General features: G+C 35.5%; 1 protein-coding gene across 11 annotated transcripts in view; it reads right to left on the minus strand.

The window, feature by feature from the left end:
- MTHFD2L (methylenetetrahydrofolate dehydrogenase (NADP+ dependent) 2 like) overlaps positions 1-27,592 on the minus strand; it is a 162,619-nt gene that overhangs the window by 68,048 nt on the left and 66,979 nt on the right. For 10 of the 11 annotated variants that reach the window (XR_004740880.3, XR_008480183.2, XM_035293561.3 and 7 more), the window contains one exon: positions 22,240-22,332. Coding sequence is in view for 9 of the 11 variants with exons in the window: in XM_035293561.3 (XP_035149452.3) it covers positions 22,240-22,332 (93 nt within the window). In the remaining 2 variants the exon portion in view is untranslated. Of the gene's footprint in view, positions 1-346; positions 6,440-22,239; positions 22,333-27,592 lie in introns of those variants that run through there. The other variant, XM_078367941.1, reaches the window with a different exon arrangement.

A 27,592-nucleotide genomic window follows, 5' to 3' on the forward strand; every position in this document is an offset into this window, starting at 1 on the left:
ATAAAAAAGGCACCCAAAAATTCCTTCCCTAATGGAGTACACGTTTTCATAGGGAAGATGGCTAGTAACCAAATAAATAAATAGATACATAATGCAATGCTGGGTAATAATAAGTATTAGAAAAAAAAAGATTGCTATTTTTAAATAGGCCTCTCTACACTTACACCATTTAAACAGAGACATGAATTAAATTAGAGTGTGATTATGAAAGTTAGTAATTTTCAAACTTTTTCATTTCAGAACCCCTTTATCTTCTTAAAAATTATTGAAAATCCAATAATTATATCTAATGATACTATCATATAATTACTTAATGACTTATATTTAATATTATCATATAAGCAATTAAAATTGATGAATTATTTAAATATTTTATTTATTTTGAAAAACAGTAAGTCTATTACATGTTAAAAGAAATAACACATTTCAATTAACTATTCCAAAATTTTTTTTTAAATGAGAAAAAAGAAAGAGATCCAAGATGGCCAATTACTAGCAGCTCAGGATTGCCACTCCCAGTGAAAGTACAGAGAACGAGAGGACACCACATGTTCAGATGAATTTTTGTTGCTCACGGATCAGGAGATTCCCAGCGGAGGAGACCCATGGGTCGCCAGCATGACTCTTGTGGCCGGCACAACGGTTTTGCCGGCGCATCGGCGTGGCAGTTCTTGCTGCAGAGTAAATGGGACTGGGTCCCCATTTGGTCGACATTTGGAGTTCCGGGAAGGCAGAGTCACCCATTCAGCTGATTGAAAAAGGGACTTAAGAAGGAAGCCAGACCAGAGATTCCTGGGCAGAAAAGCACCATCAATCTTAACGCTGCTGTTTTAGCTGGCTCAGTGTGTTGCTCAGATTCTGGTGCTGGAAATCAATAAGTTGGATGTCCACTCAGAGACCTAATTTGAAAGTTGGTAATTACAAAAACGACAAGTGGATAAATTTACAATGATGGGAAGAAACCAGTGTAAAAAGGCTGAGAATACCCAAAATCAGAATGCCTCTCCCTCTACAGGGGATCACAGTTCCACATCAACAAGGGAACGAGTCCTGATGGGGAACGAGTCCTGATGGCAAACGAGTGCATTCCAGTAACAGAATTAGGCTTCAGAAGGTGGATAATAAGAAACTTCTGTGAGTTAAAAGAACATGTTCTAGCCCAATGTAAAGAAACTAAGAACTTTGAAGAAAGGTTTGACAAAATCCTAATGAGAATAGACAATTTAGAGAGGAATATAAGTGAATTAATGGAACTGAAGAATACAATATGAGAACTCTGTGAAGTATGCACAGGTTTTAACAGTGAAATTGATCAAGCAGAAGAAAGGATATCAGAGGTCGAAGACCAACTTAATGAAATAAAATGAGAAGACAAGATTAGAGAAGAAAGAGTAAAAAGGAATGAGCAACGTCTCCAAGTAATATGGGACTATGTGAAAAGACCTAATTTACGTCTGATAGGTGTACCTGAATGTCATGAAGAGAATGAGTCCAAGCTGGAAAATACTCTTCAGGATATTATTCAGGAAAACTTTCCTAACCTAGTAAGGCAGGACAATACTCAACTCCAGGTAATACAGAGAACACCACAAAGATATTCCTCAAGTAGAGGAACCCCAAGACACATAATTGTTAGATTCACCAGGGTTGAAATAAAGGAGAAAATCCTAAGGGCAGCTGGAGAGAAAGGTCAGGTTACCCATAAAAAGAAGCCTATCAGACTCACAGCAGATCTCTCAGCAGAAACCCTACAAACTAGAGGAGAGTGGGGGGTCAATATTCAATATCCTCAAAGAAAAGAATTTTCAACCCAGAATCTCATATCCAGCCAAATTAAGCTTCATAAATGAAGGAAAAATACAATTTTTCATGAACAAGCAAGCACTAAGAGATTTCATCACCACCAGGCCTGCTTTACAAGAGCTTCTGAAAGAAGCACTATACACAGAAAGGAACAACCAGTATCAGTCATCCCAAAAACTTACCAAAAGGTAAAGAATATCTCCATAATGAAGAATCTATATCAACTAATGGGCAAAATAGCCAGCGAGCATTAAACGACAATATTAAACTCACAAATATCAATATTAATCCTAAATTTAAATGGATTAAATGCCCCAATCAAAGACACAGACAAGCAAATTGAATAAAAAGTCAAAACCCATCGGTACGCTGTATCCAGATCCATCTCTTAAGCAAGGACACACAAAGACTCAAAACAAAGGGGTTGGTGGAAGACCTACCAATCAAATGGAGAGAGAAAAAAAAACAACAGGAGTTGTAACTTTCGTCTCTGACAAAATAGACTTTAACAGTAACAAAGACTAAAAGAAACAAAGAAGGACATTACATAATGGTAAAAGGATCAATGCAACAACAGGAGTCAATGATCATAAATATATATACACCCAATATAGGAACACCCGGATGCATAAGATAAGTTCTTAATGACATAAAGAAACCTGTACTCCGGCACAATAATAGCAGGAAACTTTGACACCACATTGTTAATATTCGATGGATCAATGAGATAGAAAATTAACAGGGACATCTATGATTTGAACTCAGACCTGGAACAAGTAAACTCAGTGAGTATTTATAGAATTCTTCACCCCAGGTCCACAGAACATACATTTTTCTCAGTATCACATTACACTTATTTTGAAAGTGACCACATAAGTGGAAGTAAATCACTCTTCAGCATTTGCACAGCATTTCACAGACTTAAATGAAATATTGGTTGGCTGTTTGTTTGTTATTTTCTTCCCTTATTCCTTCCTGTCTCTGCTGTTAAGCACAATTATCGGCACAAAAGAGGTTTTTAATACCTATTTTTAGATTGCATACCAGCCTGGGCAACAGAACAAGACTCCTGTTCTCTCTCCCCTTTTCTCTTTCTCTTTCTCTTCTTAAAAAAAAAAAGAGAGAAAAAAGGCACTGTCTTAAAATTTTGAAAATCTTTAAGGTCCAACTTAACAGAAAGAAAGCTGGATTCTTAAATCTTCTTCTATATTTAGTTTCACATACATATGTAGCTGGAAAAGGCAGGAGTATTTTAATAGCCTTTTATGATAATTGTAGATATCTTTCTTTGATTCTATACCAAAATTTGACAAGTGATAAATTCTTAAAGGTTAATTACAATGTAGAATTTGAAGCCAGAATTCAATGAATTCTGTAATATTCATACTCCATACTCTGTAATGTTAAAATCCATTGATCTATCTCACATTTTGAATGGATTCAATGACATTATGTATTGCTTATTTGGAAAATAGCACTTCATTGAGTTTTGTGGATATTTCACATTGCCACATATCACTATACAATATAAAATTACATTCATTAATATCACTATTGATCTTATGAGAAAAAAACCATTAAGTATTGGAAAGCTGTCAAGCTCACAGCAGGGATACTGCTTTTGCTTGAAATCAAACTTTAGCCTGGCACAGAGGGCTAATATAAGTTCACTAAAACTTGCCTGGATGCCTTTGGCACCTATTAGTAGACTTTACTTTTATAACTTCTTTTCCACTGACAAAAGTGGATGATTTGGCACTCTGACCCACTTCCTGCAAAGCCAATTGATGGTTCTATCTCTATCCCAAAGCAGACTACCTAGTCATCTATCTTTCTGATCTGAGGATGATACCACTTTCCAATAGAGTAGAAAGACTGTGGTGATGAATGTAATAAATGAATAGATGGTTCTATCTCTACCCCCAAGCGAAGACTACCCACTCATCTGTGTTTCTGATCTAAGGATTATACCACTTCCCAGAAGACTGGAAAGACTGTGGTAATGAATGTAACAAGTGACTTCACATTCATTTGAGACCCCCCCGCCCCCGACACAGGGAGTGGCATTTTCTCCCACAGGCTCAACCTTAAACATATAATAATCATGTAACAACAGTAGGAACAAATTGTAACAAGAAGTTGTTCTGTTACACCTATCAACAGACTGAGCAGTGTTATTTATAATTTTGATCCTCCACAAAGCATAAAAACAACAGTGTTTTGGACCAAATCTCACAGAGCCCACTGTAATAGGCGAAGTCCATGTACAAGCCAAAGTCAGGAAAGAAGAGATGCTTTAAGAGAATAAAAAAGCTCTCTTTACTCCCAGAGATTTAATGCAGGGCTCTGTTACCTTGCCTACAAGCTTTGTTTTGGGAGAATTTATAGGTGCTTATGATACACTTGTGATGCAAGAAGCAATAATAAATAAATAAATAAAACACATTAATATTCATTTAGCAACATGGAAAACACGCAGGGAAAGAAACTCTGAACAGGCTTGAGATAAAATCCTGCAAATCAAAGGAATAATTTTTTTTAAGTAAAAGAAGTTCATTAAAATCAAACCAATAAAACATCAAAATAAAACAAACATTTGTTTTTAAGAATTAGCAAAATCCACAAATGTGGATTGGAGAAATCTTCAAGACTTTTCCTCAAATATGTCAAGCAACGGTCTTCAAGGCAGAGTTTTTATGCTACCATAACAATCCCATTCCATTTAGCCTAATGGGAATGTGATGGGACAGTACCCTCTCATGTGGGAGTACGAAGATAATCTGCAGAGTTCCTGTCCTCAGGGAGCTTGAAACATACTATTTGGAAGATGACTAGCATAACTGAAATTCGATGTGATAAAACATATCTGATTTATGAATAGTTAAAACCAGTAAAAGAAAACTACTAAAGTCTTTCCTGCTTATTAATAATAAACCCTTAAAAAGCATATGGTAGCTGAAAGACCATATCCTCTGGGAGGCCTTCTGTGCCACAGCAATCATAACACTAGAACAAGTCCCCCTTCTATAGGTACCTATGGCATCCTGCACCTCTCTCTCTCACCAGTTTTCAAATTTTGCCATTATATTTGTTTGTTGTTACTTGATTAGTGTCTATTAGAGTAGACTATAAGCTCTATTTTAAAATACAAATGTGAAATGTTATACATCAGGAGGGAGTTATAGAATTGTAGCTAGAACTCTGCAAACTTTTTTCAAATTTAAACACATTGGTTTTTGTTTCTTTATGTATGTGTTTTGGTTCTATTGCCAAGAAAAAGAGACATGTGACCGACATAACTATAAATTCCTAAGCAACAGCTATCTAAGCCTGATGCCCACTCGTTCAAATATGTTAACATTTACACTTAATATAAAGTAAATAAACAAGAAAAATTAAAAGCACATCCCACTGCTCAAAATCGTGGCAGCAATAGCCAAAAACGGAATAAAAAATAGGAGCTTTAGAGTAAGACAGGAGCTTTAGAGAAAGACAGGCTTGGTTTCCAGTCCTAGTTTAGTTATTTTTTATGTGACCATGAGCAAATCAATTCACTTTAAGCCTCAACTTTTTTCATCTATATTATAGAAATAATAACCTTACTGACCTAAGGGTATTGTAAGATTTAAATAAGATAATGTTTCAGAAATGCTCAATAAATATTAGTCACTATTGCAATAATAAACATTACCGACACTGATATTTAAATAAATGATGACAAGCCTATACTAATTCTGTTTGAATATAGAGTAATCTTTGAGTAGATTACATTAAAATCTGTTTGCTACCAACCACTAAGTTTTTAAAATTAATGTACCATGATACTCAGAAATGACAATATTTTAATTATTTAAGCATACAGAAAAGATTTTAAAATGTCCCTATACATGCTTTTTTTATCATTTTTGTAGTCTGTTTTTATTTTATTCTTTTACTTATTTACTATATGATTTAATTAAATTATCATTTTTTTATAATTATAGAGTCACATGCCATTGTAGGAAATAATACAAGATACTATACAATGGTAATATCTTGCCAAACTATAAGACAATATTACACCCAGGACATTGACATTGATATAGTTAAGATATCACACCCAGTTCCCTCCCACATCATGTTGTTCTTGACTCCTGGAAACCACTAATTTTGTAACTTTCAAGAGTGCTATATAAATGGAATAATATATGAAATGATTGAACATAGAACATGTGAGATTGGCTTTTTCACTTCACAATTTGCTGGAAATTCATTCAGGGTGCTGTGTGTATCAATGTTCATTCCTTTTCAATGCTGAGGAGTACTACATGAGTGGATATATATGTATATATGCTTTCTTTTTTAAGCAATGTCAAGAAACTAAATAAGACAAATTTAAAACTAAATACATTTTTCTAAGGTCTAAAATACGAGGTAGGCAGATTGCTTCAGCTCAGGAGTTGGAGACTACCTGGACAAAATGGTGAAATCTCATCTCTACAAAAAATATAAAAATTAGCTGGCATAGTAGTGTGCACCTTGTAGTCCCAGCTACTCAGGAGGCTGAGATGGGAGGATCACTTGAGCCCAGGAGGTCAAGGCTGCAGTGGGCCATGATTGTACCACTGCATTCCAGCTTCAGAAACAGAGAGAGACCCTATAAATAAAAATATATATATTAAATAATGATGTTGGGAAAAATGGATCTGTACCTATTTATTACAAAACATGCTTCAGTTAAAATCTAGGCTTGTCCTTGGCAGACCATAACATTGTAGAACAAGTTATTAGTGTCATCTGGATAACTCTACAGGATTGAAGAAAGAGTTCAGCAATAAGCAATGCTCAAGGCAGAGAAGAGGAGAAGACGTTTCATAATGGTAAAAGTCAGGGATTCAAATGAGAGCAGGTAGAGGGATCCCTTTTCTATCTCTTTCCCTCATATTCTTGCCTACTCCTCTCTCTTGGTGCTAATTAAGTACTAGATGACTTATTTCTATTACATATATGGAAATAAATTTGAAAGCTGAAATTATCCTCTATTTTACTATCCTCAGAGCTTCCAGTTTCCCATATCTTTTTTAAAAAGCTTTATTGAGATATAATTCACATACTACATGATTCATTCATTTAATTCACATTTGTTTTGTTTTGAGAAAAGGCAACTAATTAAACGTGTTTGGTACTTTGTACGAGACTAGCCATTTCAGTTTAGTTCATCATTTCCATGTTCTTCTATAATTAAAAAGTTAACAGCTTCAGAAAACAACATGACAGCAGGTAGAATCTTGCCAGTGACTGGAAATGAATCACTTCAATATTATTTATTTTGCTTTATAATTATGAAATCAATACATTTTAGAAAATTAACTTAGAGAATTTAGAAAATGATAAAAAGGAAGCTATATTTATCTATCAGTTAGAGACAACCTCTAGTTGTATTTTTTAATTCTTTGTTTTTGGTTTGTGAGTATGTATGCATGAGTGTGTATGGTCATATCTCTTTCTACAATGAATATAATTGAACACAAATGCTTTTAAAAATATAATTTATTTGGATCTATAGGGTTCATATAGATATATACCATCATCCATCACCCATTAAATGTTCCATCTTTGTTGAATGTTTAGAGTGTTTCCACTTTTGGCTATCATAAATAAATTTATAACAGATATCTTTGTATATTAGCTCTGTAAGCCTCAATAGAATTCTCTTTAGGATAAATTCCTAAATTTTGGGAACTGAGATCATGTTTGTTAACAAGCTTGCCTCCCAAAAATGTTTTAAAAATTATTTATTTGTATTTGGAGAAATTTACTTATGTTTACTATCTAATCCAGCAGCTAGGCTGCAGTAAAACTAATGTCATTTTCAGAGTTCTTTCCAAACAGTTCAAAACCCTTTCAGAGCTCCCATTAAAATGTCATAAAATTTATCATTAAATAGAGGAGGGGGAACCCCTTCAAATGTTTTTTTTTTAATTCAAAGAAGTAAATTTAGGGGTGGTCTCTTGGTGACTTACAATAATGTATGTTACACTTAGTACACATAAAGGAGTTCTCACTCCTTCTGATACAGTGCCCCACATTATTTTTAGGACTATCATGAGCAACTACCATGGGAAGGATGTATATGGTAATGTGGATTTGTGGGTATATGTGTATGTGTAAAAATACAATTTTAAGAGACAAGGAATCTTTCTGATGTTTGTTAAATAATAAGTTAATATATAAGCAGGAATTATGAAACACATAATAGAAACTCAAAAAATTATTGCAATGTACTTGCCCTTTTATTTACAATGCAATATCTGATTCTATTATTATCTTCATTTGAAAGGCACATATTAATAAAATACTGTGTGAATTGCCTGCAATCTGCACACTCAGAGAAGAACTATTCATTATTTGAATTTGTTCCAACTGCAGTAATAAAGCCCACACTTCTGCACAGTACTCATTAATTCTTGGGCTTTGTAACAAGGGTAAATCATTTTTAAAATAAGCAATTATCAATTGAACAAAATAAGTGTGGGGGAAATGCACTTTGGTAAAAGACAGAGCCAGAAGCCTTTTTCTAACTACATAAATGAGAAAAAGAAAAGACTTTAGAAGGCACCAAAGACATATACCAATACACATTTCTTCCTTCTCTCTGCTCTCCTTCAGAACCAAAGCCACACCTAAGGCAGGAGGCCAGGTGCTCTGTCAGAGTCTCCACAGTACATTTCAAACACCACCTCTGTATGGATTATTACATAAGCACTGACATGGAACATTTTGATCCCTACAGTTTTTAAAATATTTTCAATTTTCCTAGATATTAATTAGATATGCTGATGCTATTAAAATTACACAACTAATAATTACTGTAGATCTAATAGAACTGTTTCACTTTTTGCCAGTCAACACATGTCTGGAACAGACATTCAGCAATCCTATGCTCTGAATACACCATTGGAATAGTGACTTTACCTACAGAAAGGCTTATATATCTATCCACACTAGAAAGTAAAGCAATGGTATTTTCTAGTTTGTTCATTGAAGACAGTAATTTCTCAGTTGTTTCACTGCCTCTTCTCTACCTTTCTTTGAATTCTGCAGGTGGAAGCTCTGAGTCAGTGGTGCTGATGCAATGTCATATTACGCTTTCATGAAGTAAAACAGCCCTAAACAAGGTATAAAAGAGAATCTAAGGCTGAATGAGTCCTGAAAAGATCATCTTCCCCTATGAAGACCTTCCTTACCTTCTAGGAAACAAATTTAAACCAAGACCAAGATAAGCACTTGACTTTATTTTCTTTTAGACAGTCTCACTCTGTTTACCCAGGCAGGAGTGTAGTGATGCAATCTTGGCTCACTGCAACCTCTGTCTCCCAAATTCAAGCAATTCTCTCAAGCGATTCTCGTGCCTCAGCCTCTCAAGTAGCTGAGATTACAGGTATGCACCACCACACCTGAGAAACTTTTTGTATTTTTAGTAGAGACTGGGTTTCACCATGTTCGTCAGGCTGGTCTTAAACTCCTGACCTCAAGTGATCTGCCCACCTCGCCCTCCCAAAGCATTGGGATTATAGGCTTGAGCCACTGCACTGACTGGGTAAGCACTTGACTTCTAAAGAAAAGAATTCATTCATTGAACAGTGAGTTTTCTAGTCCTAAAGGCAAGGTTCTTCAGTAAGTACAAGAAACACAAATATAAATAAGACATGGTCCTGGCTGCTGGAGGTCACAGTACAGTGGATTTTATTCCAGTGCTGTCCCACTATAATTCTTACTATTCCCTCCTCATCACATATGTCATGTAGGTCTTTTCTTTGTATTTCCATTCTCCTCCTCTTTATTATTTTGCTATACATCACAATACGATTTTGAAAGAGGATTTACACTTCATATGAAAGCACATATCATCCCATGTTAGTACAATGTATTTAAAATTTACAAAATATAAAGGCATATTTTATTCCTGACATGGGTGTTATTAAATGACTTTTTTATAACTATAAAGTACAACTTTGTATAATCCCATATAAAGTTAGGTTTATTTAAAAAAAAATACATGCCTGTAATCCCCGCACTTTGGGAGGCTGAGGTGAGCAGATCATTAGGTCAGGAGTTCAAGACCAGCCTGGCCAATATGGTAAAACCCCATCTCTACTAAAAATACAAAAACAACTAGCTTGGAATAGTGATGTATGCCTGTAGTCCCAGCTACTCAGAAGGCTGAGACAGGAGAATTTCTTGAACCCAGGAAACAGAGGTTGCAGTGAGCAAAGATTGGGCAATAGAAGGAGACTCCATCTCAAAAACTAATTAAAAATAAAATTTAAAAAATAAACCTAAAAAGAGATAAATCCATTGAAAGTATGGTGGGAAAATGCCTTATACCTCATCTTCAGTGTAGTCCAGATAGCATTTATTGGAGTCTCTTGATGAAGTGAGTGATAATACTCAAGGGACATATCCAAAAAGGCACAGAAAACTTATAGTATGATTTTCAATCATATAGTGACATGAGCTTTCAATCCATACTAGCAATGTAGACCCTGGTGTGTCATAGGTTGCCCTGATCAGAGCCTCAGAAAAGTTGAATGGACATCACAGGTGTGAAGGAATAAAGGACAAAGTGAGACGATGGAGAATAGACTGGATGGCTAGAAAAAACTAGCAAGCACATGTAGAACTTTCGCTTTCAGGTCCTAGTCTTTAAAGAATAAGAGTGAATATTATTCCCCACAAAACCCTAGAAGAAAACCTAGACAATACCATTCAGGACATAGACATGGGAAAGAACTTCATGACTAAAATACCAAAAGCAATGGCAACAAAAGCCAAAATAGACAAATGAGATCTAATTAAACTAAAGAGCTTCTGCACAACAAAAGAAACAATCATTAGAGTGAACTGGCAACCAACAGAATGGGAAAAAAGTTTTGCAGTTTACCCATCAGACAAAGGGCTAATATCCAGAATCTACAAAGAAATTAAACAAATTTACAAAAAAAAAAAAAAAGACAAACAACCCCATCAAAAAGTGGGTGAAGGATATGAACCAACACTTCTCAAAAGAAGACATTTATACAGCCCACAAACATGAATAAAAGTTCATCATCACTGGTCATTAGAGAAATGCAAATAGTATCACACTGAGATACCATCTCACACCAGTTAGAATGGCGATCAATAAAAAATCAGGAGACAACAGATGCTAGAGAGGATGTGGAGAAATAGTAACACTTTTACACTATTGGTGGGAATGTAAATTAGTTCAACCATTGTGGAAGACAGTGTGGCAATTTCTCAAAGATCTAGAAATAGAAATACCATTAGACCCAGCAATCCTATTACTGGGTATATACCCAAAGGATTATAAATCATTCTATCATAAAGACACATGCACAGGTATGTTTATTGTGGCAGTGTTCACAATAGTGAAGACTTAGAACCAACCCAAATGCCCATCAATGATAGATTGGATAAAGAAAATGTGGCACGCAACCACCATGGAATACTATGCAGCCATAAAAAAAGGACAAGTTAATGTCCTTTGCAGGGACATGAATGAAGCTGGAAACCATCATCCTCAGCAAACTGCCGCAGGAACAGAAAACCAAACACTGCATGTTCTCACTCATAAGTGGGTGTTGAACAGTGAGAAAACCTGGACACAGGGAGGGGAACATAACACACTGGGGCCTGTTGGGGGATGGAGGGCTAGGGGAGGTAAAACAGGGGGTGGGGGGATAATGGAGGGAGAACATTAGGAGAAATACCTAATGTAGATGACGGGGTGATGGATGCAGCAAACCACCATGGCATGTGTATACCTATGTAACAAACCTGCACGATCTGCACATGTACCCCAGAACTTAAAGTATAATTAAAAAATAAATAAAAATACTAAAAAAAAGAAGAGGAAAGCTTCGAAGAGTTAAAAAAAAAATGAATGAATAACTTAATAGATGTTTCAAGCAAAATTTAGGTAACCTGGTTTGGAAATCAAATAAGCCATAAGGAATTGAGAAAACAATTTGTTTGTGTTTCAGAAAGCATTAAAATAATTAAATAATGGACATGGGAAATCTAGAGTTACTGAAACCAGGCTGTTGGCCACAAGTAAAAGAACTGTGAAGATACCTTAGGCTATAAGCAATAAAGCTGTAACAGTCAGCTCAAGTTGGTAACCTGGACATGTCAGATAACGGAAATTAACTGAGAATTGGATGGCCACAATAAATCCACTATGCAAAGACTGCAAATGCAAGCATAAACAAAACATTCAGCCTGCTGGAAACATTTATTAAAGAAGTTTACATTACATTAAAGAAGTTTACATTTAATCTTTTACATATAAAAGATTAAATATTTATGAAGTAAGTCTATCATTGTATTTTTAGGACATAATTTTGTCTCCACTATGGTATATTTTGGTTTATAAATACCTTCTCTTATGTTACTCAAACAATGCTTTAAAGCTGATAAAGGTTGGGGTTACAAGGGAACAACAGGTATAAAACAAAGCTTTATGAAAATAACAGTTTTGCTTATACAATCAATTAAAGTAAATGCTGGAATAAGAATAGGCTGTCTTCCATTGGCACTAGTTTCACAGAGGCAAGAAGGCAATGTTATAGCAACCCTATCAACCAACACACTTCAAATACGTCAGAATAGAACTCTTCAGTCCATGCAGTATAAACAGACTTACCCTAGATGGTTTTATCCATGCCTTCGTGTCCACTACTGCTGATACTCATGACTTCCAAAATTGTCACTCCAGAACAGCTCTCTCTTCCAAACCCTAACCCCACATGTCTCAACTCTCTCCTGGGCTTTTCCAGTATATAACACCCAGTGTCATCAACTCAACACGTTCACGTTGCATTAATTAACTCCTTCCACCCACTTATCTTCACTTTTCCTAAACCTTTCTTCCTTTCTGTATGCCCTTCCTTGTTAACAGTATCACCATATACTTAGTCTCTAAAGCCAGTCTTTCTGGTCTACTTCCTGTTTTTCCTTCTCACTTTCATCTACTCCTGTATTAGTTAAGAGCCACATCAATGCTACTTCCAGTTTCATATCTGCCAAGAGGCTATCCAAGTGCCCTTTCTAAAATTCAAATATGATGTTATTCCAGTGCTTCTCATTATTTAAAGGTTGCCCATGACCTATAGGATAAAATTAAAATTTCTTAATTTATTATGCTGTTTGGCCTTTCCTAAATGTTATGCTTCATTTTTCACAACTCATAGACAGGAACCTGTCATTTTGAAAGAGTAAATATTTTATTTGCTATATGCATAACATTTTATAGCTCTAAGCTGCCAGAAAAAAATACCTTTATTTTGCCTAGTGAATTTCTGTTCATTCTGTGGGATGGAACCCAACTCATTCATTTATTCTTCAGTGTCAGAAGAACACAGCTATTACTTCCTCTCCAATGATGCTCTCTCTCTGTCTCTGTTTTACTTCTCAATCTATCTGTGTCTCTTACACACACACACACACACACACACATCTCCTTTTCTAGACAGACATATTCATATGTATACACACATATATCTAATATTGTACTAGCAAGCTGTATTACACTAATTTGTTTGTATATCTTTCTCCTCTACTAGTCTCTGGACTTCTCAAGAGCTGAACCAAATTTATATATATTTGTTTTTCTACTGCCTGCTATATGACCTAATACGTACCAGTGGCAAAGTTAGTATTTGTTGGATGAATGAATATGTCCAAGAAAATACATATAAACTTAAACACTACAAACTGTTCATAATAGCAATAAATTGGAAATAACATACATATCTATCAGCGGAAAATGGATACTCGGTCAATTGAGTATTATAGAACGAGTGCTACATCTATTAGCATGGGCAAATTTTCAATCATAACGTTAATCAGAACAAAGCAAGTTATGGAAATATAAAACAGGTAGACTGAAAATATGCATAATACTTATATCTGACAAATCTAGGTAATGATAACGTGTTAACATTTTTATTAACATTCTTCTCATATACTTTTAAGCATATTTAAATATCTCCTAACGTAAACCCTTTAAAGACCTGGATATAAAAATATAACAAAGTGATAATATCAAAGGCTACAGACATAACTTGAAGGGAAGAATCTCGCTTTTTCCCAAGCCCATGATATACATGCATGGACCCAAGCAGAATTAAATAAAATACACATATGAGCCTTTATTATACATCATGCTTAAATGTTCCTTTGTTTTTAAGAATATAAGTAACTATTACTAAGAAAATAAACAAGACCGATATGATAAATATTATAGGTCACTTGTGCAAATAATCTAAGATGTTTACAGCTGTTTGCCACATTATTCATAACAGTAAAACTCAGATAAGTGTCTAAATTTTCAGTCAAGATCTGAATAAATAAATGATAGTATATCCAGAGCACACAATATTATGGAGTCATTAGAAGACGGTTTTAGAAGAAAGCATTTTAGAAAGAAACATGTGCACAGTGTAGAGCTGCTAAACACAAATAGTGCAAGGCAAAAGAATTGTCTAGCTATTTAGATATGTGTATAAATATAAAACAATACAAAGCCAAACATCAAATTGTTCACCAGAGTTCACCTTGGTTGGGATTAAAGGTTCTTTCCCTCCCTCTCTATTGTCCATGTTTTCTAAGTTTTTGCAGTAAGGCTGTATTACTGACACTGTATTATTGACAAAATTCACTGCGAACCAGGGAAGCTTTGCTTACTTAGTACCTTAGGCTCTGGGCATAGGTTGTGAGGGCCAGAATAGACTCAGGTGGGAAGATGAGGTAGAAACAGAGAGAAGGAGACTTGGAGGGTGGATAAAGGTCTGAGAAGAAAAAAAATCCCTTTCACCTAAGTGCCTTGACCTTCCCTATCTCCCCTCTCAAAGTCAGGTTGTTCCAAAGGAGGGAGAGAAGGCAATGAGGAATTCATCCAGGAACAACAGACAAATGTATATGAACAAGTGCTGATGTCATCCTGAGAAGTCACACATCTTAAGTACAAAAACAAAGTTTCTATAAAGTTGTCCCCACATGTATAACCTCTTAGATTAATTTATTTATGCTTAAAATAACTTCTCTGATACTATATTAGTATCAAAAGCAACCAAGAAGTATTTTCTTTTAGTTGTGTCAAGTTGTAGCTTAATAATCAACTGATTTATCAATTCTAAATTGTTTATTCACATGCAATTCCTAACATAGAATGCATTAACACATAACACTTATTGAATATTTGCAATATACTGAGCACTGCGCTATGCTCTTTTCATGGATTGGCTAGTTTTTGTTTTTGTTTTTTTTTTTGAGACGGAGTTTCGCTCTTGTTACCCAGGCTGGAGTGCAATGGTGCGATCTCGGCTCACCGCAACCTCCGCCTCCTGGGTTCAGGCAATTCTCCTGCCTCAGCCTCCTGAGTAGCTGGGATTACAGGCACATGCCACCGTGCCCAGCTAATTTTTTGTATTTTTAGTAGAGACGGGGTTTCACCTTGTTGATCAGGATGGTCTCTATCTCTTGACCTCGTGATCCACCTGCCTCGGCCTCCCAAGGATTGGCTAGTTTGATAACATTATACAAAAGGTTGTTTTTTGAGAAATATTAAATATTTTTTATTTGATATTACACATAAACCACACTAAAATGCCTTTCAATAAGTAAAAGGCATCATTTTAGATATGGGGAAATCTACCTAGATCAGTATACTACCAAAAATATAAAGTAGACATTGCTGTGAAAAGTTATTTTATTATTATCATTCAAATCACATCAATGAACTGATAGAGATTCAGAGAGGAGGCTGAGCTCACAATTAGCAAGTCTCAGAGCTAGAATTTAAATCCTGGAATTCTTACTATAGAAAGGCCTGTGCATTTTCACCACTCTGTACCATGAAAATCATGATAACTTTTAGGAAGGAGGGAAGGAACTCTTAACTGGAGTAGCAGAGGCTAGCACAAGAGGACAAGCTGGACACTAACAAATAAATGAAATATGAAAAGAACAACAGTAGGAGTGAAGCCATAAAATGTGCTGGCCTCACTCAGGAAGCACTCAGGGCTGTATAAGTGAGCAAGTTCCACTCCAAGGTTGCATGAGCTCTGGGGATGGTGGAGCTATTTCCATGCCCCACCCTTGGAATTTCTCAATGTCCTGGTTTCCTGAAAACTAGGAACCCTGTTTCAAGGAGGAGGAAATAACACTAGGGGGAAACCCCTATTGAGCTGTAGGATAATGTTTGATAGGAGTGTTTCTAAGACTTGATAATATGATGGGAGAAGTGGTGAAAGGAAATTAGTTGGTCACTTTGTACTTTGTGACAAGTATGAATATTCTGAATTACTAAATTGCCCATGTATCCTGTTTCATATAACGGTATCTGACATTAAAAGTGTTGCAACAGGGGTCCAAAGTTGCTCCCGCCGGAGCTCATGGCGCTCGCGAAGGCGAGGTCATCAGTTCAAGGCTAACCTGAGCAACCTCATAAGCTCAAACTGATTGGCAAAAAAAAAAAAAAAAAAGTGTTGCAACAGAGATTCTAGAGTTATGACTGTGAAGGCTCATTCACAGCGCTGGAAGGGATGGCTTAGTGGCCAAAAACGGCAGCTTTCACCGCCGCGACACTAAACCCAGAGTCTGACATGCAAGTGGGATTGACTCGGCAGCTCATCTGCTGAATACAGTTTGTTCCAGAGTTGACGCAGAGGAGTGGAGGGTAACATGGACAATGTTTGCAAAAAACTTGCCTATCCTGCTGAATAACGAAGGTTCCTAGAATTTTATGACTTACGATAGCCTACAGTTTCCTTAAAGCATGAGATAGGAGAGAGCCCAATGATCTCCTAACACCATCTTAGAATTGACACCCAATTCTGGCTAGCATTCCCTTCTTATTAGTAGCTTGTACAAAGCTGATTTAGCCTTTCCCTAAACTGCTCCTCCCGTTTCAGTCAGTAATAGTCTCCTTACTCTTTCTTCACCTTTCCCATAATTTCTTTTTCTTTTTATTGAGGCAGATTCTTGCTCTGTTGCCCAGGCTGAAGTGCAGTGGTATAATCTTGGCTTACTGCAACCTCTCCTTCCAGGTTCAAGCAATTCTCCTGCCCCAGCCTCCCAACTATCTGGGATTACAGGCTCCCACTACCACACCTGGATAATTTTTGTATTTTTAGTGGAGATGGGTATTCACCATGTTTGGCCAGGCTGGTCTCGAACTCCTGACCGCAGGTGATCCACTCACCTCAGCTTCCAAAGTGCTGGCATTACAGGTGTGAGCCACTGCATGGGGCCACCTTTCCCATCATTTCTTAATCTTAACATTTATATGGAAATCAGCCCATTCATACACTTAATGACATGAACTACTCTTTCATGAATGAATACTTCACTTTTTATCACTTTATCAACTACTTTATGATGACAAACTGGGAACATTTGGTAGTTCCCAAAAATAATGCTACACTGTAAATCAACCAACAACTAGAATAATGATTCCATCTTTAACAAAATAGATTATTTCAAATATGTCTGCTAAATATGTATCAATTTGAAAAAGTCTTTGTACTAGTTATAATCTCAAAATCAACAGAGCTCACATTTATTAGACACTCACTATGTGTTAGATATCATTCTAAGCACTTACCTAGCAAGCTTAAAAAAACAAACAGAAAAAACCTCAGGCCTTTCCCTGCCATAGTCTAGTGAAGATAACAACTACAAACAGGTACTAAGTGCTGTAACCACGGAACATTAAAGTACCTTAAAAGCTTGGTGATTCTCCCTGTGAACTCAAAGATGTGGCTTTAAGTAGGGACTTGAAGTTTCTGACTTCTATTTGCATAGTGTGACAGGGTCTGATTCTGCAGATCTGAGCTTTTGAGTCTAAATCTTAATTTTGGGGGGCAGCTTTTAAAAGGTAAGTGATATATAGTTAAGCCTGTAGGATTAGAACTGGGAGAAACTGGAGGGATAACATTAATTTTAACATAAGCTAATACTATTGCTGTCTCAGGATCTTCATACAACGATTTTCTCTTTTACTTTTTTCAAGCTCGTGTCAAGATTTCATCATCACATTCTTCATTGATTATCACTATTTCTGATATATATCACACACTCCGCCTCCTTCTACTGAGTTCACCTGGATGAGGTTGTTTCCATATATGCTGACATTTTCAACCGGAAAGTGATCCAGCCCTCCCCGTTCTGGCTACCTCTGCCATTAGATCACTATCTCCTTTTTAAATACCCACTGTTCACATTTGTTTGTTTCCCACACAATGCATGATATGGTCATTTTGGTAATACTTTATTCCTTCTGCCTGGTTATATGGAATTTCTTTTTATATTTGCTCATTTTTTTCCTATAATTTATAAATATCTACATGTTTTATCCTTAACTGCTCCAGGTGATTATTAATTAGCTGGAAATGGAGCAATCTTTAGTTATTTCTTATACATTTTTAATTTTCTTCCCTTAAATTTCCCATTTGCTAAATATTTATTTCTTCAAGAACACTGTAGAACTATATACGAATCTGTCTTCCAGCATTCAACATACTTTTGTATTTAGGAAGTGCCATTAAAGGTTAAACAAAAAAGCAAGGAACAGGATTCGTTCCCACTGTCTTTGTTTAAATAGCTTCTAACTAGGAGTAGGATGGTTTATGGCCAACTAGGCTACATTTGAAGTAGCTGTTCACCTCTGGCGCCCTCTGGTGGTAAGAGAATACCCTCAGCGGGATAGTTGTGGGAGAGCCTCAACACACACCACACCTAGAGGCTTGAGTACCTGCCGGCTCCTATCCTGTTTGTTTTATATAGGTTTGAGTCTTCCTTGTCCTTCTTTTCTTGTATTTTCCTTTTCTTTTTCCTTCCTGTCTTCTTTTTAAATATCTGTACTCGATGCTGATTTAGGCCTTTACAAAGGAAGCCAGAGGATAAACTCAAGGATGACAACAGTGTTGGCCGGCATTATGGTATAAGGTTAAACTTAGTCACAAGAGAATATCAGTGTTTCTTGCAAGTGGATTGAGAGCACCCGTGTGCTATTTGTCATAATAACAAATCAAACCACGAGTAGGAAGGCATGCTGAGAGATTTTCCTTCACTATAATAAAATTCAATGTTACATTTGACAAACGGTACCTAAGAGCAACTGCCAAATATTCTGTACAAGTTGTTACCATTAGTTCATTCTGCCTAAGTTTAGAAATGGACAAAGATGAGCATTCAAATTCCTCTTTACTTAACAAATTCTGAGTCTTGTGTGTGAACACAACTGTCTATAAAAAGAAGTCAGTATAGTATTTATCTGCCATGAAGGTATCAGTGGCTGCAGCAGTATTTCACTTAATGTTGATCTGTGGTCTGAAAAAGTTTACTGAGTCTCTAAACATCCCTGACTTCCATCAATTTTCATTTGGTATCACCCAAATATAATTTCTCAGAAAAAAAAGGAAATGTAAATGTGGTATGGTTATCTTTGCCAGCTTACTGATTACTTTCTTTAGGGAAAAAAAAAAAACCATTGCTGCTTTTACTCTATGAGGAGCCAACTGTTATCCCTGGAGTCATGTATATAGTCTAGATTCCAGAAAAAGGCCTACAGAAGAGTCAGATATTTTATTAAATTTGATTGAAACTGTGTATCCAAATATAAAACAAATTAGAGCAAAATCTAGATCCATGAAATGAAATTGCAATACCTTTTCTCTCTGTTTCTGCTTTTGCACCTCTAGAATCAGTTCTTGACACAACTTCAGATGTAAGGTCTGACATGTTTTTAAAGGTATGACCACTCCTTTAAAGCATAAGTCAGATCATTTGATCTCCTGCTGTCAGCCATTCTTGGCTTATACCAAAATCCTCACCATGGCCAACAACGTCCTATATGAGCTAACCCTGGCTACCTTCCCACCAACATTTCCTACTAGTATCTTCATAATTTATTAATATTTAATTAAAATCAGAGTAATAGAATAAACCCCCAAATTCCTGTGTTCTGGAACACATGAAGCATGCTCCTGCCTAAGGACTTTGGTATCTGCTGTTCCCTCTGCTTGGAATGCTCTTCCTCCAGGAATGGTTCTTGATTTGTGCCTTTACTTCATACAGATCTGCTTCTGTCAGTGTCTCCATGGGAAGCAGAATCCACCCCATACAGTAATGAAATAATTTTTACAGAGATATATTCAGGGTAAGAGAAAAACAAAGGCTGCTACAACTCTTAGAGATTAGAAACTGGAGAAAGCTTGTACCATTCCTAAGTCTGTAGGGGTAAGGGAGGAAACGATGTTACTGCAGCCCAATGACAGCATCAGCTATCAGAGAAAGGATGCTGAACAAAAGCTATCCATGAACGAGGAAACAGAAAGAGAATAGAAGTGAAGAGAGTAGAGAAGAAACACCATGACTTGACCTTTCTCTTCTCCTTCAGATATCCTACTGGTGCCAAACCTTGACGGGAGCCAGTGGCGGAGGAACACAGGTGAGGCCATCCTCATTAGCCTCTCAGGGCCAGACCAGGACAGGGAAGGGCAGAGATTGGGGCTGGTGGGCAAATGGAGAATGGCTAGGACAAGAACTCTACTCAAAAGGTCACCTCCCAAGAAGGGTCTTCGCCAATCAATCTAAAACAATATGCCGAAAACATTATTCCTTCAACCAATTTCATTATAGCACTTATTACTATCTGACATTATATTTTACTTTTTATTTGCTCTCTCTTCCACCAAGATAAAAGTTCTACGAGGGCTGGCATTTCATCATTTGTATCCATTGCTATATTCCTAAAATTTAAAACAGATACTGCTGCATAGGAAAGTCCAATATTTATTGAATGAATGCATGAATTTAGTACATTTGAAAAGCAAATGTCTTTGCTACTCAAAGTACTCATATTTAATTAAAATCAGAATACACAGCAAACTCTCAAATATCTGTAAGTGAATTATCCATACACAAGCCCCATATTCCAGCCTTTTCTATGTTCTAAAATATCTTTCTTGTCAACTTACTCTGTAGAAAAACACAAATAAATTTAAATAAATTTAATCTTATGAAATATATGTATAAACATATACATATTGCATTTCATAAAGCTTTCTTTTATAAATTAAAATAGAGAATTAAAGAGTCTCATCATTGAGGGAAATACTAAAAACCAACTTAGTACTCAGTACATAGACATTCTCTACAATGGTCCTAAATGGTAGGGAGTGAAGAAAGAATGTAATTCCTTCCTCATAGAACATATGTTCAAAATAATTACAACTGTTTACATGCATTTTAGTTATGTTGTTTAATTTATGAAAATATTCCGATAATGTTGAAAGAAGAGATGAATTTTTGTCATCCAAAATGGAGCAAAAGCCAATAAATAATGATATATAATGCTCTATGAAATCACCCTTAGGTTTTTATCTGTTTTGCTAATTACTGTAATAATAAGGAACTTACTATCTCAAGAATGGGCGACTTTGAGGCAGCTTTTATTATCATAAAAGTTTGGGCTTGATTTTTGTTGTTGTGTTGTTAAAAAAAAATTAAAAAGCTGTTGTATCTCTTTAGGTCATTCTTTCTTCCAGACCAAACATCCTCAGTTCATCAGACCAAACTTCCTATGTCATATTTTTTTGAAACATTTTCATCCTAGATGATCTCCTTTGGACATGGTCTCGTCCAACAACATTTTCCCTGAAGTCTCGACTTCAGAATATAATTCTTCAGCCTGGCTGTGTCTAGAGCAGCATAGTACTAGACTATCTTTTCCCCTCACCTGAACATTTTCTATGTTTCTTTTTTGTTTTTTGAGACGGAGTTTCACTCTTTTTACCCAGGCTGGAGTGCAATGGCACAATCTCCGCTCACCGCAACCTCCGCCTCCTGGGTTCAAGCAATTCTCCCGCCTCAGCCTCCCGAGTAGCTGGGATTACAGGCACGCGCCACCATGCCCAGCTAATTTTTTGTATTTTTGGTAGAGACAGGGTTTCACCATGTTGACCAGGATGGTCTCGATCTCTTGACCTCGTGATCCACCCGCCTCGGCCTCCCAGTCTGTTTCTTAATACACCTTGAATGTACAAGTTTTATTGTTCCCCATAGCTACAATGTATAATTTACTTGCACCAAACCTTTTTCTGTAAATGCTGTTAAACCATGTTTGTCAAAGCAATTAGGAAACTGCACATAGTTCTTTTGCTTCATCTGTCATCCCAAAAGCTGTCTGGGTTTTCCATAATGAAGTACCTAATGCTAACATAGGCACAATAGACTGATAAAATGATTGTCAAGAGACAGAATCCAATCAACAGAAGTTAGTCATACATACACCTCACTCTCTCAAAAAGCTTTCAAACACGTCAGCAGTTAGGGCAGGAATTACTCTGCTGATGACATTCCAACAAATAACAGACAGGAAGGACTTACCTGCAGCAACTATGATAACATCTGCCAGTTGTGTATGAGTCTTCAGCTGTTCTTTGGGGGTATATCTGTGAGCTATTGTCACAGTTGCATCACCTGGAATACGGAAGAATTTCTATTAATGATTACTGAACTTTTAAAAATTTTACAGATGCTCTAAATCTAGAAGAGTTTCACTTATTTCCTAAGAGTAGAAAAGCTACTTTGACATGACTAAATCAATCACTTAATACGTTAGTATACAGGATACTCATCTTCATAATGGCAGGCAAACAAATACCGAAAGCAACAAGATAAGTGAGCAAAAAATCTAACCAACTTTGAAAGCAGCTATTTAAAAAATAGCAATTTTTTTTTGTCATACGTTATGGTACATCACAGGAAGTTTTTATATGAAAACCTTAAGGGAGTGATGAGTGAACAAGAGAGGCAAGAGATTCCAATATTTACAGTGTGAGCCATGAAGGGGAGTGAGGGAAAGTTGGTGATAAAGTGCAGTCAAGAGAAGGACTTCTGGTAAGAATATGGCCAAGACTGCCTCTTGTCTTCCCCTGGAAGACATGCAAATGCTACACAGTTAACAAAACTAACAACAGTTACATGATCTTCATTCTCCATTTCTAGAAAAACAGGAAGACCTCTTTTCTAGAATCCAAAAGCATGTTAAGAGTAACAAAAAGCAGCAATTAGTAGATACTATACAGGGAGAAAGGCAGCAAAGAAATGCAGACAATGACAGCATGGCCGGCAGCGGCAGATCTCTGAAATTGGCTGCAAAATTACACTTCTGTGAAAAGTTCATCCCTCCGTTCGTAACTGGGGCAGTGAGAACAGAAATAAAGGCAGAAGAGCCTTCGGGACCTGGTATAGTTCAGAGTGGGTGGTAACACACTCACATACAGGGGCTATTTTAGAAGGAAGCAGTCTGACTTTGCGAAGGTAATAAAGGAGTCAGAAGGCTGCACAGGACCTCCTCTAACCCCCAGCAGAAGTATCCTGTAAATAGCAGATCTAAGAACATCCATCTCATTCAATGAAGAGTAATAAAAGTAGATGTGACACAGCATTAATAAAAGGATATTATGCAAGAGCAAACCCAGGGGAATGTGGGAAGTGATGAAGCTGTTCTGAATCCAGTGGTGTTAAACTAGTTAATTTAATAGATGACTACATGCATTTGTCTAAATTAATGAAATGCACACCAAAATGAATAAATTTTACCATATGCAAATTTTAAAAAATTCAATAAAAAGATCCATTTAAAAAGTGTCAGAGCCAAGACAAAAGGCAAAACAAAGGCAAAAAAAAATTAAGCACTTACCAATGTACCAATAAACTCAACAAAAAATGTTGAACATTATGACCAAACATTAAACCAAAATTTGTATTTATTTATTTACTTTTTATTTTTTTTTGAGACGGAGTTTCGCTTTTGTTACCCAGGCGCTGGAGTGCAATGGTGCGATCTTGGCTCACCGCAACCTCCGCCTCCTGGGTTCAGACAATTCTCCTGCCTCAGCCTCCTGAGTAGCTGGGATTACAGGCATGCGCCACCATGCCCAGCTAATTTTTTGTATTTTTAGTAGAGACGGGGTTTCACCATATTGACCAGGATGGTCTCGATCTCTTGACCTCGTGATCCACCCACCTCGGCCTCCCAATATTTATTTACTTTTAACTTTTATTTTAAGTTCAGGAGTATCTGTGCAGGTTTTCAATATAAGTAAGCTCATGTCTTGAGGGTTTATTGTATAGATTATTTTATCACCTAGGTATGAAGCCTAGTACCCATTAACTAGTTTTTCTAACTCCCTCCCTCCTCCTAACCTGCACTCACCAGTAAGCCTCAGTGTCTGTTGTTCCCCTCTCCCGTCCATTTGCTCTCATCATTTAGCTCTCACTTGTAAGTGAGAGCATGCAGTATTTCATTTCTGTTGCTGCATTAGTTAATTTACTGAAGATAATGGCCTACAGCTCCATCCATGTTCTTGTAAAGTATACAATCTCATTCTTTCATGGCTGCATAGTATTCCATGGTGTATGTGTGTGTGTGTGTGTGTGTGTGCGCACATGCATGTATGTAAGTGGTATGTGCAGATAAACACACACACACACACATATTTTATCTAGTCTACCATTAATGAGCATTTAGGTTGATTCCATGTCTTAGTGACTGTGAATAGTGCTGCAATAAATGTGTGCATGTGTCTATGATAGAACAATTTATATTCCTTTGGGTGTATGCCCAGTAATAAGATTGCTGTGTCAAACGATAGTTCTGTTTTTCGGCCTCTGAGGAGATGTCATGCTGCTTTCCACAATGGTTGAACTAATTTATGCTCCCACTAACAGTGTATAAACATTCTTTTTTCTCCATAACCTCACCAGCATCTGTTATTTTTTCACTTTTAATAATAGCCATTCTGACTGGTGTGAGATGGTGGTATCTCATTGTGTATCTACAAGAGATTCATGTAAACAAATGGGAGTAAAGGATTTTTATAGCCAGTCAAATCTGCCTCCAAGATTAAAAGTTGCAAACAATTTTGAAAACATAAGAAATATTGTTCCCATAAGTCTATCCTAAGGAACAGGCTCAAAGATAAAGTTTACTTAATCAAAGATTATCTGAGGAAACTAGCAAAAGGACTGTTGAAAGTTTTGACTATATATTATTATAGGACCAAGAAAATTAAAAGTGTGAGGATTGGGGTGACAAACCACTGTGGTTTGAATGTTTGTCTTCTCCCAAACTCATGCTGAAATGGAATTGCAATTGTAACAATATTAAGAGATAGAACCTTTAAGAGGTGATTAGGACACCAAAGCTCTGCCATCATGAGTGAATTCATGCTGTTATTGCAGGAGTGGGCTCCTTATAAATGAACATGTTCAGTCTACTTTTGTCTTGCTCTTGCCCTCTCTTGCTGTTCTGCCTTCCACCAAGAGACGGTGCAGTAAGAAACCTCACCAGATGCTGGCACCTTGATCGTGAACTTTCAACCTCCAGAACTGTTCAGAAATAAATTCCTATTATTTATAAATTACGCAGTCTGTCGTATTCTGCTATTGCAGAACAAAACAGACTAAAACATAGACAAATATAAATGTTCCTTGCTTTTACCATGCAGAAATAATGCAACTAACAAAATTAGAATAAGAAAGGCCAAAGAGGAGAAAGTTTGTTGATTGCCTAATATTTAGTAATAGTAGAATCAACAAATGTTTAAATACTGACAAAACAGGTAATAAAAGTATAGGAATATTTATTTTTCAAAGAGTATTTACTGGCAAATACCAGGTTGGAGACAAAAGAAATGGGATCGGGGAGGAAATAAAAAGATTTTATCATTTATTTATTTTACTAGATTATCAGCAGCTTTCCTGTAAGTAAATAGAGAATTAAGAGTATTATATAATGTTATAAATATTAAGGTAACCAAAACCTTTTTAAATATATTTTTAAAGGCACATATGAGAAAAAAACTGTAAAAAATAAAACCAACAAACAGAACATAAAATAATATGATAGTTTTACCATATATATTTATCATATAAACAAATATAAATTTCCTTAAATTATTTATTTAAAAGGACAATATTTTCAAATTGACTTACAAAGCGAAATCTAATTGTATGCTTTGCTAATTCTCTACTATATATATTATACACATAAAACAAAGTTATTCAGAATTCAAAAATGTTGAAAGCAAACATGTAGCAGGAAAATGCAAAAAAAAGAATTTTTTTTGTCAAACAAAAATTCAGAACTAAATAAAACAAATACATTATAAAGTACATATTATAAAGTAAAAGAGTCATTCAAATAAAGATAGAACAATAATAAATACAAAGTAACAAAAATAAATAGAATTTCTATAAGCAGAAATTACAGGAGCTATATATAGAAACAAAATGTAGTTTTTGTTTATTTTTGAATACCTTTCTCAGTTCATGACAGATCAGGAATACAGAAAATGTCAATAACTTAATTAATGATATATCTATATGACTATAATATATTAATTAATGATATATCTATATGACTATAATATATCAAACTCAGAAAATAAACAATACATTTTCTTCTCATGTGCCCAAAGGACATTTTTTAAATGGTATAAACTTGGTTACAGAGAAAATTTTAATTAATATCAAAAAGTAGATAATTAGACTATAATTTTATTTAATTATAAATCAGTACAATTATAATTATTGATAAAATTGGGGTAAAAAAAGACCCTTCATAAAGAGACTCTTCTAATGGAAGATGTTAAAATTTCTATTTTAAACAGTTCTTGGGTCAAAATATAACAAAATGACATTGCAAATTTTTTAGAAAGATTTATAATAAAAACAATTCATATTACATCCTATAAAATAAACATAAAGCAATGCTTAAAATTTGTAGACAAATTATTATATCAATAAAACTGAAATAAGTAAATGAATCTTTTAACTTCAGAAGCTAAAGAACAATAAACAAATGAAACTAGAAAAAGCTATAAAAGTTAAAATGTATTTGATAAATCTAAAAAACTAGACTACTATGAGAAACACTGACAGAATTCTATAAATTAATCAAGTAAAAAACTAATATACAGAAGTAAATAGCTTATATATACAACATCTTATAAAATATACTGTAAGAACAGGCCTCACTATAATAGTTGTACAAAAGAGAAAATACTTAAAATAAGCTTAATAAAAAATGTGCAAAATCTATGTAGTAAAAGAAAATCTCCAGAATAACACCAAAAGATATACATAAGACCAAGGAACTAGAAAGATAAACTATGTTCTTGGATAGAAATAGTTAATAACATTAAGATTAGAATTCTATCTACGTTCATTACAAATGCAATAAAAGTCCAATAAAAATGGACTTTTTTTGGAAGAATGTAATTTGATACTAAAGTTAATATAGAAAAATAAAAGATAATCAGGAAAACTTTGAAAAGGAAGAACAATGAGAAGCAACTAGTAGTCTTTTTCATTTTAGTTGGCACCACCTTCTGCTCAGTTATTTACAATAAAAGTCTAAAAGTCCCCCTTGGTTTTTCTCTTTCACTTACTCTAAACCATCAAGAATGTTGAGTATATATTTACAACCATCCCAAGGTACCAAAATTATAAAGCACCCATCTCTGTTTTAGTTCTGGTCTCCTACATTTGAAAAGGTTCTGTAATACCATAACAACCCACTCAAGTGTTCTCTAATTCCAAATGAGAGTCTCCCAAATACCCACACAATCAAAATTAAAACAAAACTGAAACTTCCCATTTCCATCAGTACTGATTTCATTAAGAAACTGACAGAGACACAAAGTCCAGTGATTTGTACACACATGTAAGA

This window comes from Callithrix jacchus, chromosome 3, assembly GCF_049354715.1.
Source record: "Callithrix jacchus isolate 240 chromosome 3, calJac240_pri, whole genome shotgun sequence".
In the NCBI taxonomy this organism is placed as follows: Eukaryota; Metazoa; Chordata; class Mammalia; order Primates; family Cebidae; genus Callithrix; species Callithrix jacchus.